Source organism: Sarcophilus harrisii, chromosome 5 (assembly GCF_902635505.1).
Source record: "Sarcophilus harrisii chromosome 5, mSarHar1.11, whole genome shotgun sequence".
Taxonomy (NCBI): Eukaryota; Metazoa; Chordata; class Mammalia; order Dasyuromorphia; family Dasyuridae; genus Sarcophilus; species Sarcophilus harrisii.
The window spans coordinates 238,865,601-238,885,754 of record NC_045430.1 but is presented as its reverse complement, the minus strand read 5'-3'; the positions used below and the strand labels follow the sequence as shown (position 1 = coordinate 238,885,754).

At 39.7% G+C, this 20,154-nt stretch overlaps 1 protein-coding gene across 1 annotated transcript in view; it reads right to left on the bottom strand.

The window, feature by feature from the left end:
* The window catches only part of FAM171A1 (family with sequence similarity 171 member A1), a 176,181-nt gene extending 165,381 nt beyond the window's left edge, over window positions 1–10,800 (bottom strand). Inside the window, exon 1 of the mRNA XM_031939926.1 lies at window positions 10,628–10,800. Coding sequence (XP_031795786.1) covers window positions 10,628–10,724 — 97 coding nt within the window. The 5' untranslated portion in view covers window positions 10,725–10,800. The remainder of the gene's footprint in view (window positions 1–10,627) is intronic.
* Window positions 10,801–20,154: the final 9,354 nt, after the last annotated feature.

The window sequence follows — 20,154 nt, the reverse complement described above, 5'->3', positions numbered from 1 at the left end:
AAAATTAGATAACCTTTTTTTTTTTTTTAAAGACTCAATATTTCGTAATCACACGCATACACATATACACATAAAGTCTCTTTTTTCAGATGAGGAAAATGAGGCTGATAAAGGTTATTTTCCCAGAGTCAAAGTGGATATCTGAGGCCACTGTACCATCTTGCTGCCTTTCAACTTGCTTTTTCATCCCTCTACTTCATGGCAAGCCCAAGATAACATAAATCTGGCAGTTAATGATCAATATAATACAAGATCAAGATCAAAACCTACCATTACCTGAATCAAATAGTGAATTTCAGCAAAGTTATTAATTCAGCTAAGATAACATAGCACTAATATAAGTTTTTGTTGCATGATATCTCTTGAGACAGATACCAAATTCAACAAGGTTTTCTACAGAAAGCACACAAAGGTAAGGTGATCTTCTTGGATAGTAATAAACCTTCAGAAAACTGCTGAGTGACCAAGGGAAACTTCCCACTGTCTAGACTGCATTATTCTTCTTTATATCTTTTCCACAGATGGACCCAATTCCTTCCCATTCTACAAGTAAAATCTTTTTTAAAGCCAGCACTTCTGGGAGATGTCTGTTTCTGTAAAAGGATAATGCTTTATGAGAACTGTTTCTAGCCTAACTCTTAGGTATATATGTAGAAAGAGTTTGGTAAATTATTAGCAAATGAAACATGTTTCCTGAAGACATCTGTAACTTGTTTTGACAACAAAATTTCAGGGAGCTTGCTATATTTTAAAGTTAATAGTGTTTTAAGGCAATAGTTTTTGTTTGGATTTTGGAAAATAAAAATATGTATAGATAATCTGTCATTTTATTAGATATCATTTTTTTGTGTTTACATTATCTTTTTTTTTTTTAAAGCATGACTTCATAGTTTAAAAAAAATCTCAATCATTGTCCTAAAAACACACATGCATGCACAGATATGTGCATACATAAAACCCACAGTTCTTAGTTACCATAGACAAACAACAAACCAGATAAGAACAAAAGCAGTTCTATTCAGTACAAAATCCTCCTATGGAGAGACAAGGAACTCCCAATCAATTATTTCCAAGTTAAGACTTTTTCATCTCTATTTTTATGACATTCTTTATCTTTGACACAAGATCACATTTCTCTCATTTTTCTTTCCTTTCACCAGGTTTTAGCAAATTTTTCCACAATGAAGACAAACACATTTGTCAAATGCTAATTAGCTTCAAAAAGAAGCTGACTTTTTGACTGAAAAAATAAGAGATATAAGATTATTTAAACTACACCAAGTCACTTTAAACAGCAATGTCTGATCTCTTTGTGACTCCTTTGAGGGTTTTCTTGGCAAAGATACTGGAGTGGCTTGCCATTTTCTTCTCTAGCTCATTTGACAGATGAGGAAACTGAAGTAAACAGGGCGAAGTGACTTGCCCAAGGTCACACAGGCTAGAAGGAAGGATGTCTTCCTGATTTCAAGTCTAGCACTATATTCACTGTGTCACCTAGATGCCTTAAATATATAATAATTTATAACAATGTCAGCTAATATTCACATAGCGTTTAAGGTTTGAATGATGCTTTATAAAAATTATCCCATTTTATCTTCACAATAAGCCTAAGAGGTGGATGCTATTATTAGCTGCTTTTTATAGATGAAGAAATTGAGACAACAGAAGCAAAGTGACTTAGGGACCAGGGACATATAAATAATGGGTGTTGTGGGGTAGGAGATGAAATCAGGTCTTGCTCTATCCACAGCAACACTGGTTAGGAGACTGCTGAAGATGTCCAGGCAAAAATTGATGGGAGCCTGAAAAAGCTCAATGCTGATGGAGGGAGTCAAGGGAATTTGCCAGCAGCAGAATCAGCTCAACAATTGATCAGATATCTGAAGTGAGGAAGAGAGGAGTCTGGAATGACTCTGAGGTTGCAAACGTGAGCCGCTAGCGGGAAGATTGATGAGACCCTCCAAAGGAAATGGGAAGTTCAGAAGAGGCAGATCTGAGAGCGGAAATGAGTTCTGTTCTAGAGATAGTGAATTTGAAATGCCCACAGCACACTGAGTTAGGAATGGTAAAAGGTTGAAAACAGATCTCTCACTAATAAATGTATGCATGGAGCAGGGATTATATATATATATATATACTCCCTCTCCAATGCCCATACATACATACATTTATATATATATATATATACACATACTACATATGTGCATATATACACATACTACACACACACATTATATACATATATATATGAGGAGGGAGTTAGAAAGGGAAGGGAAAGGAAAAAAGAGGCCCAAGAAAGATCATTTGGCTAGATCTAGACACAAATAAGAATATTTCAAGATCATGATGGCACAATGGATAGAGTTTGGAGTCTGGAGTCTGGAAGAACTGAGTTCAAATATGGCCTCAGATATTTACTAGCTGTGTCACTTAAGTTTGCTTCAATTTCTTCATCTATAAAATGAGCTGGAGAAGAATCTCTCTCCAGTACCTTTGAAAAATCCAAAACATGACTGAAATCCCTGAACAACAACAGTAAGATCACATCATTTAGAGTTTGGAGGAACCCTAAATTTTTTCTACCTTAGCCCCTTCATTTTACAAATGAGAAAACTTAGAAATTTGTTCTATAGAATGGAATCTTCTGGATAGCAGGGATTGTTTTGCTTTTATCCCCAGTGTCAAGTATATAATAGGCATTTAACAAGTGCTTGTTGAGTTCCTTTTTAATTGCTCAAGGTCTCAAATCTATCCCATGGCAGTGTTGGGAAGAGAACCAGACCTCCTGATTTCCAGTGCAGTTGCTCTGATGACTCATACATAGGTCTTACAATCTTGGTAGAGTGATAAAAGTATTGCGAAAAAGAGGGAAGTCAAAAATAAGACCTCACTGAGTGGGATACAATAATTCCAGATGATGAAGTTCAGTTTTGTGTAAGTTAAGTTTGATACCAGGGGACCTTTGTGAATTGTTCCATTGATCTACAAAGATAAGATACCAGTGTTCAGGAAACAGATCACGCCTGGAAACTCAGATAATATGAAAAGAATCCTGGCCTGGCTGGCAAGACTTACCTAGATGTTAGCTCTGGCAAGAAACTCAGATAACAGAAAAAGAATACTGACCTTTATTGGTTCAGGTTCCTAAACACGAATTTTGAGTCAGCAGCTAAGTCACTGACTTTGGATAAATCACTGCTCTCCCACCCCACCCCCTTTTCTGGGCCTCGTGATCTTATGAATCCCTTCTAAGTAAGAAATGTCATGATTCTATATAGATCTGGCATTCTTCCAAAGAAAAGATGAAACTGAGAAAAACTTTTGAGTTCCTTGAGGTATTACAAGTCAAGAAAAGGAAGAGAGCTGAATTTTGGGCAGCCCTCTCAGCAAGGAGGAGAAGGAAGAGGAGTCAGCAGATGAAAGAGAAAGAGACTAGCACAGAGGGAGGCGGATTATTTTAAATGCAAAAGGTGAATTAGCTATTTCAGGGAAATGTGGGGGGAGACTCCACTTCTAAAAGGGAAATGTGTTTTTTTTAAAGTTTTTATTCTTGACTAATAATTTCTTAAAGACCAATATAACTATACTGCATGATTAGAATCCTTCAGCTAGTATTTGTTCATTCCTGTCACTCAACATTTATGAAGCACCCTCTGTATGCCGCATATAATTGAATGTCACTATAAAATTTCTAGAGAAAAGAACCAGCTGTCCTTCTGGGAGTTGCTATTTTATAAAAAAGATAACCTTTTATTTACAAGGCTGCTGATTCTGAATTTACAAATTGATGTAGCAAGGTTGTTGGCTTCATGTTCTGTTGAAGTCATACTTTCTCAATACCAAGTACTTAGGTCACTGTGTGAAACATGTGGTCTTTTTATAAAACTTGGCCAAACTGTATTCTTATCCATTTTACAATAATATTAATTTATCACTCCGCAAGATAATAGCAAGGTGGAAGGGAAAGGCCACTGGCTCTGAAATTATAAGGAATGGGTTCAAATCCTACTTTACCTGGATGACTTTGGGTAACAATCAATTAATCAGCAAGTCTTCATTAATTACCTATTTATTACCCCTGGAAAGGGCCAGTGGATGGATTACAAAATGCAAGAAGAAGAGCAATGTCCAATGAGGATGGAAAGGTTAGTTGGGATCAGATTATCTAAGTCTTTAAAAGCTAAACAAGAGTTTCCAGAGAGGCAATGAGAAGTCACTGGATTTGATTGAGTTGACAGGTAGGGCATTACACAGTCAGATCTGTGCTTAAGAAGGATAAGGTAGCAGTATAGGAAGGAGAAGGAAATGGCAAACCAATCAGGATCTTTGTCAAGAAAAACCTTATAAGATCCACAGGGTCACAAAGAATTGGACACAACTCAACAACAACAAAGTATGGGAAGGACTGGAATGGAGAAAGATGAGGCAAAAACCATTTAGGATACTGTTATAATAATCTAGGGGAAGACTTGATGATGATTTGAGTGAGGGCAACTGTGTAAGTAGAGAGAAGGGATCAGATGTAAGAAGTTACAAAGTAAAAACGATATTTGATGACTGACTGAATATGTGTCAGATGGCAAAGTATGGAAACAAGGAAAATGCTCAAAGACTGGAAGGATGGTGGCATATTGGACGGTTAAGTTTGGAAGAGAGGAAAGTTTAGATGGGTTTGGTTTTGAACATAGGAATTTATGACATCTTTGGAAAATTCATTTTAAAAGGTCCAACTGGCAATTAGTGATATAGAGACGCAAACTTAGGAGAGAACCTGGGGCTGATGAATATATCTGAGGGTCACCTGCATAGAGATGAGAGTTTAATCCATAGGAGAGAATGAGAATACCCAGTAAGATTGAAACGGAGAAGAGAATGGAACCAAAGAACAGAATCAAAGGAAATTCCTAGAGTTAAGGACCATAATATGGAGGATAAGCCAATAAAGAAACTGACTTCTCTGGGTCTTAGTTTCCTCAGGTATAAAATGAACAGGTCTGATTACTTTCTAAAGTTCCTTCTAGTTCTAAATCTATGATACCATCATAGATTCTATCACAGACATCCCTACTAGACCTATGAACTTTTAGTTCAAGTTTTGATCCCAGTTTAAACTTTGGATTGTGCAAATTATCCAAATTTCCTTGGGAAATGTATGTATATGGGCCTGTATTCTGGCAATCCAAAGTTTACTGTCATCTACTTCTGTCCTTTGATTAGAAACTATCACATTCTAAGGAAAGGGCAAATACTTATTCATTAATGATAACAAAAAGCTTAGAAACAGGGAGTTCTGTCACAAGACAAATTCAAGGTCATAAATGATGATTCTGAAGGTCCACTTTTTAAAGATTATTCCTTAGAAGACATGACGTTTCACTTAGTAATAATTTTAACTTCACTGGGTTCCCTGATTACAGAAAATGAAAATATAAAAAAGTAAATATTACAGAAAATTAATTCCTAAAACCATGCAACAGACTTTGATCCCAAATTCCCAGATACCTTGATTTCTTTGGGAGGAATTCTTTCACCTGGCTGGCAAGGAATCCCAGCAGACCTCTGTTAATTCCAAATCTTGCACCTTCCTATAGTGTGATACCAGGTGTTTTATTTAGCTAGTTATTTTTAACACAACTTTAACACAAATAAAGTAGGTTAAGTAATTCCCAAAGCATCTTATATGACTTGGCACATTCTTTATAAAGTGATTCCACAATGCTCACTAAGATAGCCCAAACCCCAATTTAAGAAAGAATGAGATTCATGGAAAACACTCCAAATGCCAGGATTTGGCTAATACTCTCACTTTACTGAGGGGGCAAAGCAGTCAGTACTCTATTTACAATAATATCTCCATTCATTAGTTAACCAAAAGTAAATTATAGATAACACAAATCTTGGTGGCTAGTTCTTAAGGTCCAGCTCTGACCCTCTGGCAAATGAACAATTTGGTTTGAAAATTATGCAGCATGTATTTGCACAGTCTACCAGCCTCTCCTGTGGAGGTGCTTACTTCTATGGCTTTGGGGAAATATGATGATTTTTCAGGAAGAAATAGATAAAGGTATTCCACTCCACACTCAAATCCATTCCAATATACCCAGCCTGCTGAGCATAGAAGGCCTGAGAGAGAAGTTAGAAATAAAAGCCTTAGAATATGAGACTAGGTGAGGTATTTTTTCCAAACTGAACTGCCAAGCATTCAAACTCTACTGCAAAATGAAACTCCGATTGTTTGAATGCTAAACTTATGTTTGCCTGTTAAACTATTTTATGCTCATGTGGAGGTCAGGAGAATGGATATAAGGATATTCTCCAGGTCTCTTTGAAGAACTCTGGTATCAATTGCAAGATGGGAGAGGCAGGATTGCCCCTGTGTGGCATGCCAGAATCAAGGAAGAAGCTGTGCTTTATGAGCAATGCAGAATTGTAGTACTTTAAAAAATCATGAGATGCACAAATTTAGAGAATTCATCCCAAATGTCCATTATGTACCTTTGGTATCTGACCTGTATAAAACCTATCTAGCTCAATCATGATCCAACATATAGTCCCTTGACCCTAAGCATCACAATATCATTTAGGTCAAGGAACTACAAAAGAGATGTAGTTATGTTTCACAGGATCTTAGAGAAAGGGCTGGAAGGAATCTCAGTGGTCATTGAGTCCTGACTCCATTTTAAAAGGTCACAGATGCTGAACTTACATAATTTGAAAGTTGATTGGTCCAAAGTAAGTCTTGAGTGTTTCTGACAAAAGCACCTGGATGAAACTTCCAAAAAAAAAAAAAAGAAAAAAAAAAAAAGGTAAAGCATGACCCAACTTTACAGCAAATTATGGGGAATGTAATGAAATGGAAAAAGCACTGGGTTTGGAGCCAAAACATCCAAGTTTGAATCTCAGCTCTGCTACTTAACTGTAGCAAGTCACCTTATTTCTCTGACTCCCAATTCCCATATTTGTGAAATGAAATTAGACTAATTCACTAATAACGTTCCCCCCCCAGCTCTGATGACCCAGCACAAAACAGAACAAAGTTGGACTCCACTTCTGAGCTGAGTAAATCTGTAGCTGGGATCCTGGGATCAACCTGGGATCAACAACTTAATTACCACGAAAATTGATAAACATTTGTCTAAAATGACTTCGTGAAGCTGTGATGCATTTTATCAAATCAGAAATTTATGCTGACCCACTTGTAATGTAATTTTATGTCTTAAGAGCCTGACATCTACCCACCCACCTACTCATCCTTTCATCTATCTTTCTGTCTCCAAGTCTGTCTCAGGTCCTAGATCAAGCTCTTTTTATCCCTGTCTGTACCAAGGAAAGTATGTATACACATACATACATATGCATCTCCTCAAGAATATGTAAGACTAAAATAATGGTTCCCCTGAAACAAATATTCTTTGCTTATAAGCCTATAAGAGTTGTGTCTTTAGATAGGCCAGGTTCATCAATTTCACTGACAGAAGATGTTCCACATGCACTTTTCATCTTCAATAATTCTAATTATATATATTATATATTATAAGAATATCCAAAGTCTTCCTTTAAATAACTTTTTTGAACAATTCTCAATGCCTCTTGGGAGCTGAAGCAAAAGTATCTGATAACAATTATAAGAGAAACTAGTTTTAGAAACAAAAGCAGTGCAAATTGGGTTATAGAAAGAGCTAGCTTCAATTTTCCTTTTTAAAAAGAATGTTTGTTTCCTTTTTTAAAAATTTAAGTTCAAAAACAATTTTCAAAAACCATAGATTTAGAGCTAGAAGAGACTTGGAAATTTCTCTAGTCTATTTCATTTTTTTTTTTTTAATCTGACAATGCAATTAGGGTTAAATGACTTGCCCAGAGTCACACGGCTAAGAAGTATTAAATCTCTAAGCTGGGATTTGAACTCTGGTATCCTGACTCCAGGGCCAGTGCTCTATCCAATTCCACATCTAGGTGCCCCAATTCCTTCATTTTTCTGATGAAGAACTGTGGAACAAAGAAGGTCAAGTGGACAGACAAGATGAGGCAAGTAGTAATGGGAAGATCAAGGATTTGAACCTTAATTTCCTGACCTCAAAGTCCAATGCTCCTTCCATTAAAACACTTTATCATTCCCATCACAGCATTTCAACTTGGTTGGTAGATTAAGGATAAGTAAAAAGATGAGAAACTGGAAATTTCCCTTCCTTAAGAATGACACCATGGCTTAACATTTATCTTGACACTAGTTCCTGATGTAACTATGTGTTTAGTCACTAAACAAGGAAGGATAGAGAAATAAAGAAATGAAAACACGCTCAGGTAATAGCTTCTAATGTGTGATCACTTTAGTCACTGGGATTCCAAGATAGCTGTATTACACACCCTGTTCACATATCATATCAGAAGATATACAAAGTTATTACATCAAAATCATCTTGGGAACTTTACTGCAATATGTCATTTGTGATCACTTTGTTACATAGGGAATCTGATTACCAGGAAATAACTGGGAAATGTTTAGACTTAATCCAAGGATGAAATTCACAATGGATTCTTCATAAAACCCCAACAGAACAGTCACCATTCTTTAATCAGCTGCTATCAATTGCCTTTCTACTTGTTTCTCTACACTTGTTTCAAATGTAAAAAATAATATTTCCTTTGTACTTTAACATGGAAGGCCTTGTGTAATTAGTAAAAGACCAATTAGTATAAATATATCTAAAGTCCTTATATTTTATACATATAATAATATACATATGTATGTATGTATGTAATGAAAATCACAGTTAAAGACAGTTCCAGTGAGCAGAATCCTTGACAGATCAAATAAGGTTCTGTCATCACAAGTGTAGGTGAAGAAGAACCTGAAGTCAAAGTCCTCTGTGGCTACTGGGGTAACTCAGGCCCAGCTACCTAGCATCTCCTGGTCTCAATTTTCTCAGCTATAAGCTAAACAACTGGATAACCTCTAGGACACCTTTCACTTCTAAATCTATCTCATCGGCCAGCAAATTATCTGCACCCATATATTTCTAACCTTTTTAAAGTGGAAACTTGATTTGATAACCTGTGGATAAAAATCAAACCAAGAGACTGCTACAAGTAAGACAGAGCATGCTCAGATTGCCAGCCTCTCTTACGCACTTTAGTAACGACATAACACCAGCAGATTGTATCCAGGGCCTCACTGTGACAAATCGGAGGGACAGGCTCTCAGACCTTCAGTCCAGGCAATGCTGAAGAAAGCTGGCTTGAATAAGGCAGAGCTCTCTCTTGTGTCTCAGTCTCTGCCTCTCTTTCTCTGTCTGTCTCTCCTTCTTTTCCTCTCCCCACCCCCTCTGCAAGACCTGTCACACACAGGGAAGACAGGGAAAGGGAGAAATGCAATCTTCCCAACAGGGATAATCTGGGGGGGGGGGGAGGGAGTATCTCCCACCTCTCAATGAGAGGTGACTGGGCGGCCTGTCCACTACAGGTGCTTTTTCTAGGTTGAAATGACACCAAGAGTTTCTGCTTCTCTGGAAGAGAGATCCAGGGTCCAGAGCCAAGCAGTCCCGAGGGCTGGGGAAGAGTGAGATACTCCGGCCCTAGCATTAACCCACACTTTCTGTTCAAAGGGCAGCCCCAGGAGAGTTGGGTTAGGCTCCTCTAAAAGAGGGCGTGCAAAAGATATTTGGATTTCTCCAAATTAAGTGCTATCTTAAAAACAAAAGACGAGCTTGTCATTGGACTGAGGTGAGCGCTTGAACCCAGAGGCAGAGAATTTAAAGAGGCTAAAATCTCTAAAAGTTGGTTAGGGCTTCCCTCCCCCCCATTTTTTCCCAATGCGGGGAGGATGAGGAGAGGGAAGGGCATCGATTCCTGTATCTCCCAGGGAATCACGGAGGCTCCAGAAAAGATGCCAGATGAGCAGGGGAAGGAAAAACCCTAGAAACTTTCCAGAGCTGCCAGACCGCTTTATTCTGTGCAACAGAGCAGGAGGACCCACAGCAGCAGCAGCAGCAGCAGCAGGAGCCGCCGCCGGGGCTGGGGGAGGGGGTGCGCGGGACGGGAACAGAACTGATCCCAGGAGGAGCCGGGGCCGCAGGGTGTGCCCTGGCACTCCCCAGGAAAGAGAAGAGAAGTCCTGGAGGGATTAGGGCCGAAAGGCGGCGAGCCTTCTAATCGCTACAGTCTTCCCAGTGGCCCGCACCCTACAAAAGAGCCCGAGGCCGGCGTCCACCACCGGCCCCCCTCCCGATCCCACCACTACCCACCACCCAGGCCACCTTTCTGGCACCGACCTACCGCGGGGGTGGGGGTGGGAGAGAGAACGGAAAGGGGGGTGAGATCCCTTCTCCTCTCCATAACCCCAAAGAAGGGGTAGATGGGCGTGCTTGCGTGTGCTCTGTGTGTGCCTGCACGCACACGGATCGATGCAGCCAGCCCTCCATTCGGGCAACGGCAGCAGCTGGTCCCCCCCTCCCCGTTTTGTTCCCTCCCTTCCCCCCGCCGGGAGCGTCTGCCCCTGGGGCACCCCGGCCCTCGCCGCGGCGAGCACAATGAAGCCCCCAGACCCTCCCCCTTCTGGGCGGCATCCGCCTCGCCTCCGCGGCCCCTCCGCCTGCACAAAGCGCCCCCCGGCCCCCGGCCCCGCACCGACCTTGAGCCCGGGGCTCCCGCAAGGTCTTGGTCACCGCTTTCCACACGTTGCAGCCCAGCAGGCAGAGCAGCAGCAGCAGCGCCGCGGACCTGCTCATTGCCGCCCGCCGCAGCAGCAGGCACCGGGCCGGGGAGAGGGGGCGGCGGCGGGGACGGGGGCGGCGGGGGCGGCTGGGGCTCGGGCTGCGGCTGCGGCTCCTCCCGCCGCCCGCATCGGGCGCCTCCGGCCCGGGATGCTGCGGCCGCTGCCTCCGCCGCCGCTGCCCTGCCTGCTGCGGCTGCTGCTGCGGCTGCTCCGGCTCCCCGCGGCGGTATTGTGCGCCCTCCTCCTCCTCCTCCCGCCGCCGCCGCGGGCCCCCGGGCTCCGCATCCCACGGGCTCGCCCGCCGCTAGCTCGCTCGCGCCCCTCGCCTCCACACACTGCTGGGTCTCCCTCAAGAGTCGCCGCCGCGGCGGCGGCGGCGGCGGCTCCACCAACTATTTAACCCCTTCCTGGCCCGTCGTCTCCCCCCAGCCTGCGCGCTCAGGCGCGCACGCGGCTGGCTCGGCCCCATCCCCGGCGCGGCCTGGGAACCGGACTCATGATGCCACCTGCCGGCCAGAGGCGCGGAGGGGGCTGAGGCCGAGACCGGGCCGGGGGCGGGGAGGGCAGGGTCCGGCGTGAAGAGAGCCCCTGCCGCCCCCCCCCCCCCAAGCTGGCCCAGACATAGAGCCTCGGGCCACGGGTGGCCGGGACTCGCTGTGGGTTTCCGAGCTGTCAGGGTTCAAAGACTGAGACCCGGAAGGGGTCTTGCAGGTCATGAAGGCCAACCTCCCTCATTTCGAGTCACCACGGTCACAGCTGGCTGAAGGGACGTGTCCAGAGTCAAGCAGCTAGTAAAAGTGGGGGCCGGGTTTGAACCCGCTCTTCTTCATTCCAAGCCCCTATCCGAATGCTGAACATGCTGAACTGGAGGTTGTTACCTGGCATCTGGTTTCTGTTTTTATTTTTCTGTATTTAAAAATTATGAGAGAGAGAGAGAGAGACAGAGACAGAGACAGAGAGACAGAGACAGACAGAGACAGACAGAGACAGAGACAGAGACAGAGAGAGACAGAGACAGAGACAGACAGAGAGAGACACAGAGACAGAGAGAGACACAGAGAGACAGAGACAGAGAGAGAGACAGAAAGAGAGAAAGAGACAGAGAGAGAGACAGAGAGAGACAGAGACAGAGAGACAGACACACACAGAGAGAGAAAGAGACAGAGAGAGAGAGAAAGAGACAGAGAGAGAGAGAGAGACAGAGAGACAGAGAGAGAGACAGAGAGAGACAGAAAGAGAGAAAGAGACAGAGAGAGAGACAGACAGAGAGACAGAGACAGAGAGAGACAGACAGAGACAGAGAGAGAGAGACAGAGACAGAGAGAGACAGAGACAGACAGAGAGAGACACAGAGACAGAGAGAGACACAGAGAGACAGAGACAGAGAGAGACAGAAAGAGAGAAAGAGACAGAGAGAGAGAGACAGAGAGAGACAGAATCAGAGAGAGGCAGAATCAGAGAGAGAGAGTTAGTTAGAAAGTTAAAGACCTTTAATGTAGATGCTAAATGCTTAAAGAGGAGACCAGGATATTGTTTTGCATTTCCTTACCCACCTTTATAATGTCCCCAGGAGAGATTAGAGACTTGAATTTAAATTAAAGCAGGCAATAGAATTCTAATTCTAATCCTTTTTGCACCTGCCATTAAATGCATTAGTGAACATTTGTTGATGGAGCTGTTAAAAGACATTTCCAGGACTAATAGTTTCTGGATATAAACTCACAGATTGAGATTTGGGAATGTAATTTAAAGGTCATCTAGTCCACCTATTTCATTTTACAAATAAGGAAACTGAGACAAAAAAAGATCACATAAATAACTGGAGAAGATAGGATTTGAAACCAGTTCCTCAGACTCCACATTTTTAAGGTTTTGGGGTCAATACATACCATTTAGAGTAGTAACAATTTATTAAAAACAAGATAAACGTAGGGGCACCTAGGTGGTGCAGTGGATAGAGTACCAGTCCTGAAGTCAGGAGAAACTGAGTTTAAATGTGGTCTCAGACACTTAACACCTCCTAGTTGTGTGATCCTGGGCAAGTCACTTAACCCCAACTGCCTCTGCAAAAAAAAACAAACCAAAACAAACAAACAAAAAAAAAATAGGTAAGATGCCCTACATGAAGTCAATCTGTTTCAAGAACACTAGGTCAGTAGAAGGGTTCATGAGATCATAAATTAAGAGCTGGAAGGGACCAATTATTAATATCATTTTATTAACTAAGAAGCAAAACACATGGTAGTTACCCTACGGGGCACAGGATGGAATAAGACCCTTACCCAGTTAACTTACAATAGACAAATTATAAAGGCAGCCATAATGCAATAAAATTGCGCAGCATAGGACCTACAATGCCCTAATATGTTACTATCAGCACCAGAGGTATAATGATTGCAAATGGTGCATTTGTGGGGAGGGGAGAGAGAAAGGGTTGAGCCTTAACTCAATGGTGAAACAAAAGCAAAAAGTGAGTATTTCCTTGATCCCTGGCCTACCTAGTTTAAGCACAGTGTACTTAACTACTGATTATGTTATTATCAAAGTGAGGCTTGAGAAAAGAACAATATAATAACTGCCACTTAGTATTGGAAGAGGTATTATTTATATACATTATCTCATTTGTTCCTTCACACAAAACCTATGAAACAGGTAATGCAGGTCCTGCTAATCTTATTTTACAGATGAGGAAATTAAGGTTCAGCAGAGTTAAGTATCAGAGGTAGAGTTTGAAATAAAGTCCTTCTGGAGGGTATCATAAAGCCTCTGAACTGACACAGAATTTTTACAGGACAGATCCTTCAAATTACTATATCTGGTCATTACTGTCTAATACATCCTTTGGTTTCTGGAAATCTTTATGAGAAAAGTGAATGTTGACAGTTCTTGTTGAAGTAAAATTCTAATCTTGAGAAAAAAAAGATTAAACTCTTAAATATCTCTCCCATTGTTAAAGGTCCAGAGGAAATTTTGAAGGAAACCCAAAAGAAAGTGGGATTATTTTCAAGATGGCCTCCTTTCATTTCACATTCCAAGAGTGGAATTTTGGGGACAAGGATCTTATAAAAAGAACACTGAATCTGTAGCTAGAAAAGTCCTAGATTAAAATTCCCCTTCCCCCAACTTGCAATTTATTATGTAATTTTAGGCATGTCATATAAGGCTCAGTTTCCTCATCTGTAAATTGGTAAAATCATATGAAATACTTATTACTTAGGATCTTAGATTTAGACCTGAAAGGAGAAATGGAAAAAGATGTAGACAGAATGATTGGGCAATAGATGGACCTGTGACCATTTAAGCAAATAATCCCAAATGTAACTAATAAATAAATTGATGTAGATAAAATACATGGAATGTAATGATCTCACCTACTCTGATCCACGCTGCAATTACTGCAAAGTAACTTCTTCACCATCCTTGCCTGCTCAGCTTTATAAAGAGCATATATTTAGCCACTAATATTCAAGATTGATGTTTTATCACCTCAGGTACATGTGTATTTGCTGAAAATCAAAGGTTTATTTCATTCATTTAACATTTAAGGTCTTACTACGTGCCAGGAATATAATGACCTTTTGGTTTGACAAACCTTTGGTTTGTAGTCCATTTTACAACACATAAACACTTGATTATTTGATTTCTTTGAATCATTTAAGGAAAACTCTAATATAAAGGAACTTTCAGATTCCATACTCACTCACTCACTCAATGGTAAAATTCTCTCCCCACTAGAGAAAATATCTCTATAACATTTTACTATCTAGCCCGCTTCTCTCTTCTTGAAATTTTTTCCTTCCTCTATATATGGGTGTTCTAAAATGGCTCTCATTGAGAATTCCAGGCTACAGATGTCTGGAAATGTATACTTTGACTAAGAGAGGAAAGACTGAATGTTTAATTGGGGATTTTTAGTTTTTTTCTAGTTTTTTTTTAATTGCATACCCAGTTCATTAGTCTTCTCTTTCTCTTTTGTTGATGTAAGCATTTAGATGATATAAAGTTTTCTCTGATCACTGCTTTGAATGTATTTTATAGATTTTGATATGCTTTTGCATGATTGCAGTTCTCTTTAATGAAATCATTGTTTCTATGATTTGTTCTTTAATCCATTTTTGAGATTAAGTTGTTTAATCCTCAATTAGTTCATATTTTTGTAATCTCTCCCTTGAACATGTCCTTTTATCTTCATTCTCACTGCCATCACCCTAGTACAGAATTTTACTGGAATCTACCTAGATCTGTTGTGAAAATCTTTTCCACTGGAATCTCTGCCAAGTCCAATCAATAATTCTTTGCCCTGTCAGTCTAATCTTTAGGGATATTCTTGGTCACATTACTCTGTTGCTCAAAACTCCTTAGTGGCTCAAAATTTTCTTAGTCTATTACTAAAGCCTTACCCTGCTCCCCAACACACTTCAAAAAGGACATAAATATTTTATGAAAGTGGTACTTTAAAAATTTGGCCCTTGCTGAAATTTAATATGTGCCTAACACAATTTAATGAACAAAGCAATTAATACATTCTTTTGTTTCTAAATTGGCAAAGAATCTTGCATCTGTAAAAAGATGTAAAATAAATATAAATAATGATTTTACTTCCCTCCCAACAAATTGGAGATATAGATTGTACAAATATTATCCACTTTTTCCATGTGAAGGAGACTGGCCTATTATCATACCATTAGTAAGTTAGAACTGGGATTCAAAACTAGATTCCATGAGGTGATATGTAGGATTTCTCCCTACCTCCCACCCACACACTATAGCATTGTTTCTTAACATGGTAAATCTAACCATGAAATATACCATCAAATAAAAACTGGCATCCTCAAGGTTCAATAAGCAAGTTAACAGGAAAAATGGCAAATAACACATTAGAAAATATCATTGGGAATTAACATCTCAAGAAACATTTTATAAAATTTTATTGATGACTTTTGTTTTCATATTAGTCTTTTCCAGATATATCCCCCCATCCAAATGATCCCTTCTTTGTAACAAGAAAAACAAATATGCAAACCCAACTATAGCTGAGAGGGTATACAATACTCGGCACCCAATGATCTCTATTCTATCTCCAAAAAAAAAAAAAAGACAGGAACTTCTTCCTTATCTCTTCTTCCCAATCAATGTTATTAGTACTCAGTTTTTCTCATTCCCATTATTGTAGACAGAAAAACGTACCAGGTAAGAAGAATTGGCTTATCCATATTCTTAAAAATAAAAACAAAATAAAGTTAGTCTGGCATAAGGTATTCTTGATAAAATCACACTATTTATGACTGTTGCTTCCCTTTCTAGTCATTCACCAACCATCCCTCTAATAAAACATTCTAGAATTTAGCCATTCAAGATCACTGGGTTGCTTATTAAGGAAATGAAAAAGAAAACATGTTTGTGAATCATCCTAGGTCAGACAACCAAAGAGCTAGACCTAGAATAAAACTATCTGACATTCATTCCATTATTTTTTCCAGACAATGTGTTATGTTGGAATGAACACTGTTTCCAGAGTCAGGGGAACTGTATTCAAAATCTGTTTCTGTTAGTTACTATATAACCTATTCACAAGAATCTCTTCTAGTGTTTTAGTTTCCTTATCTGAATATATATGGGGATGGAGTGGAATAAAAGATCTCTAAGTCCCTTCCATCTTGTTCTTATGTTTTACTCCACATTTTACTATTGTAAAGTGTAGTTTCCAGCATACCATCAAACATTCCATTGTTCTTCTCTTGTTTATCCTCCCTTTTTGAAAAGGACCAGTGATCTCACTAGGTGATGTCTTGGCTCATGCATGAATTGGATTTAAGAGATGACACAGAGCTATACAAAATTGTCAACCTCAATCTCTCTTTCCTAGTAATCAAAAGTTCTGTGGCAGGACAAAAGTCAAGATGACCAATGATGGCCCAGGATGCAGTAGATGATCTTGGAATCTTTGATGTCTGACCAACCCCTGAGCACTCCACGTGCTTCTTCAGCCACTTTATGATCACTGGAACAAATATTTTCCTCTGACCAATCTGCTGGGAGAAATCTTCACAAAACCAACAGTTTTGAGGCCCACCAATTGACCCCAATCTAGTTTGGCTCATATGTCAAGATAGTTTATCATGCTACAGCTTCTTGGAGCCACTTGGAGAGTTGGTGAGGGTGGACATCAAAGTTGTATGAGAAACCCCAGAAATGAATCAACAAAGCTTTACTAGTGCTAGTGTTAGTCATGAAGAATCAGATATGACTGAAATGACTGGCCACTTTCAGCTATTCAATGGACATTTAATCTTCATTAAAAACAATCTAAGTTATTTTTATTTTTTTTTGCTAAGGCAATTGGGTTAAGTGACTTACCCAGGGTCACACAGCTAGGAAAGTGTTACATGTCTGAGGTAAGATTTGAATTTAGGTCCTCTGACTTCAGGGCAGGTGCTCTATCCACTGCACCAACTAGCTACCCCACTCTAAGTTATTTTTGATTAAGATTTTCAAAGACATTGGGGTAAACCTTTTTTTTTTTTTTTTTAAATAATCTAAACTGTACTATATTTTAATCTATACCACAAGTAGGACACTTGCCTACAAAAGTGATACTTTTGCCTACAGGCAACTGATAATCTACTTTTATAGCTTTTAAGACTGAGGACAGCCTTAAGTATTTAGTATACCTGGGTATGTTCGGGTCACAGATCATGTACTCCTTAATCACTTACCCTCAAAGAGGATACTATAATGCTCATTACTGTGAATTCATTTATGTGGCAACTTTTTTTTTTAATGGAGCTATGAGCAGTTTTAAGGGCATTCATTTCCCCTCTCACCATAACCCCACTGAGACATAGTGTCAAAAAATATGACCCCATTTTGCAACTGGAAACCCTGAGCCACAGAGAGAGAGGAAATGATTTATCTAAATGCCCAAGAAGTTAGTGGTGAGGCCAGATACTCTTTAGTTTACCAGGTTCCCTCTGAGCTGTATTTATTTATTTTCTATTTTAAAAAATTGTTTTTAATCTCCTTATCATACCATGTTCTCTCGAAATGATGTTCTCTTTAAAATTTTTAAAAAGTACTTTATTTCTTCCAAGTCCATGTAAAGACAATTTTTAAACGTTCATTTAAAAAAACTTTTGAATTCCAGGTCAGTTCCAACATGTGATGGAAAGAGCCATCTGTATCCAGAGAGGACTATGGGGGCTGTGGATCACAGTATAATTTTTTGACCTCTTTTGTTGTTATTGTTTGCTTGCTTGTTTTTTATTTTTGTCTTTCTCATTTTTTCCCTTTTGATCTGATTTTTCTTATGCAGAATGATAAATGTGGAAATATGCTTAAAAGAATTGTACTTGTTTAACCTATATTGAATTACTTGCTCTCTAGGGGAGTACAGAAAGGGGAGAGAGGGAGAAAAATTTGGAATACAGCATTTTGCAAGGGTGAATGTTGAAAATTACCTGTGAATGTATTTTGAAAGATAAAAAGCCATTATTATAAAAAATAAAATTATCAAAACCATTTTTTGAATGCCAAATTTTTCTCCCTCTCTCATTAAAACAGTAAGCACCAAGTAAGATGGACATTTTCATAAACATAGTAGAAAAGAAAAAGAAACTTATCTGCATTTTATTTATCATAGCATTCATAAATTTTAGAGGTCATCTGAACTGATCCTGTTTTTATGGATGAGGAAGCTGAGGCTTGGCGAAATACCCAAAATCACAGGCAGTAAGAGTCAGAGCTTGGATTTGAGGCGAGGTCTTGGGATCCAAATCAAGCATTCTTTCTGTTGTCCAGTATTTCTGTATGGATTTTCCTCTCACCTTCCAGACCCCCCATTGCTAAGGAATGAAATAATAGAAATAAATATAGTTGCATATTATGGGCTCAGAACTATGCATGGGTTAGATAATTGTTTTTATTCCTTTTCTGGAACACAAAATTGTCCTGTATCTTTCCTCATGTTCAGGTATTCAACTCCTACACAGTAACTAAAGGAGGAAAAAAATAATAATCTGTGCTTGAGAGGGGGTGTTCTGAGGAACAAAGGGAGGGGGAATTTCTTATTCTTTCTAGAACTCTTCCTAAGGCCCCATTAAATCTTACATTGTTTGACTAAAGTTGAGTTATGACTGTACTTTTATGAAATGGCTTGGAACTTGCCTGATGAGGCAGCATTTGATTTTAATTTCAGAGGGTCTTGCCAAGAGGAGTGATGCCATACACAAAACTTTCCTGTCTGCAGTTTCCCAGAGACCTTGATTTCAGAGACTCCGGATCATGATTTCTCAGCCAAAGATTATTTCCTCCATTGAAATCTTTCCTGAGGCTGATGCCAATGTAGTGGAATTTTAATTGTCCGGGATAACCTCTGGAGACATTGACTACCCATTTGAGTGCCCAGTGGTAAACATGTACTTTGTTTAAAAAAGGAATTTTACAGTTAAGGAAATGTGTCACGGATATTTCTGGCTCTGTTTGTTCAGGAGACTTTGCTGAAGTTTAGATTAAAAAATGTTACTATTGGAAGAATGCAAGGGTTTAGCATAGAATCTTAAAGTCACTGGATCAACAAGTATCGATTATGCACAGGTATGAGATACCATGTAAAGACAACAACACGATACAAAAGAAATATGGAGAAAAATACAAATAAATTCAAAATATTTTGGGAGAGTTGGTAGCAGCTGTTGGGGAGTATGACAGGAAAAGCTTCATATAGAAGGTGTCACTTGAACTGTATTTTGAAGGAAGAAGGCAATTGTAATGAATACCTATGAAGTAAGGAGGTAGGCATTTCAGGTATACAGTATTGGGTGCCTGGGATTATTTTCTAATAGAATTGGAAAATCAAGAACCAAAGCTTGAGTTTGTAAACACTGCTCATAAGAGCTGTAACTAGTCCAAGGAGAGAAGGGTTTTACCTCTGCTTGCCAACAAAGAAGGGGGAAGGTTTCCTTTTTACAGCAATTTTTATTTCTGTATTCTATCCTATGGTCCTTCACTGAGTGCCATGGTGCCATGTTCTGGGGTCATCTCTTCTAAGCCTGCCTTCTTCTTCTTCAATCTGTACTTGGACGTGGATTAAGCATTCAGAAGGAGATGCCCCTCTTTTCTTTTCTTTTTTTCCCCTGAAGCAATTCGGGATAAGTGACTTGTCCAGGGTCACATAGTTACAAGTGTTAAATGTCTGAGATCAGATTTGAATTCAGGTCCTCCCGACTTCAGGGATGGTGCTCTAATTACTGTGCTATTTAGCTGCCCTGGCTTCTTTTCCTAGTGCAACTACTGATTCTGTTCGGCTAATTTTACTTTTCTGTCAGGCTTTCCTTTGCACCATTCCTTCCCTCCCCCATCCAACATATCCCAGGTAAAAGATTCTGGGTAATAGCTTTAGTTCTGAAACTCATTTATAACCAAATGCCCACCCATCTATCCTCCAC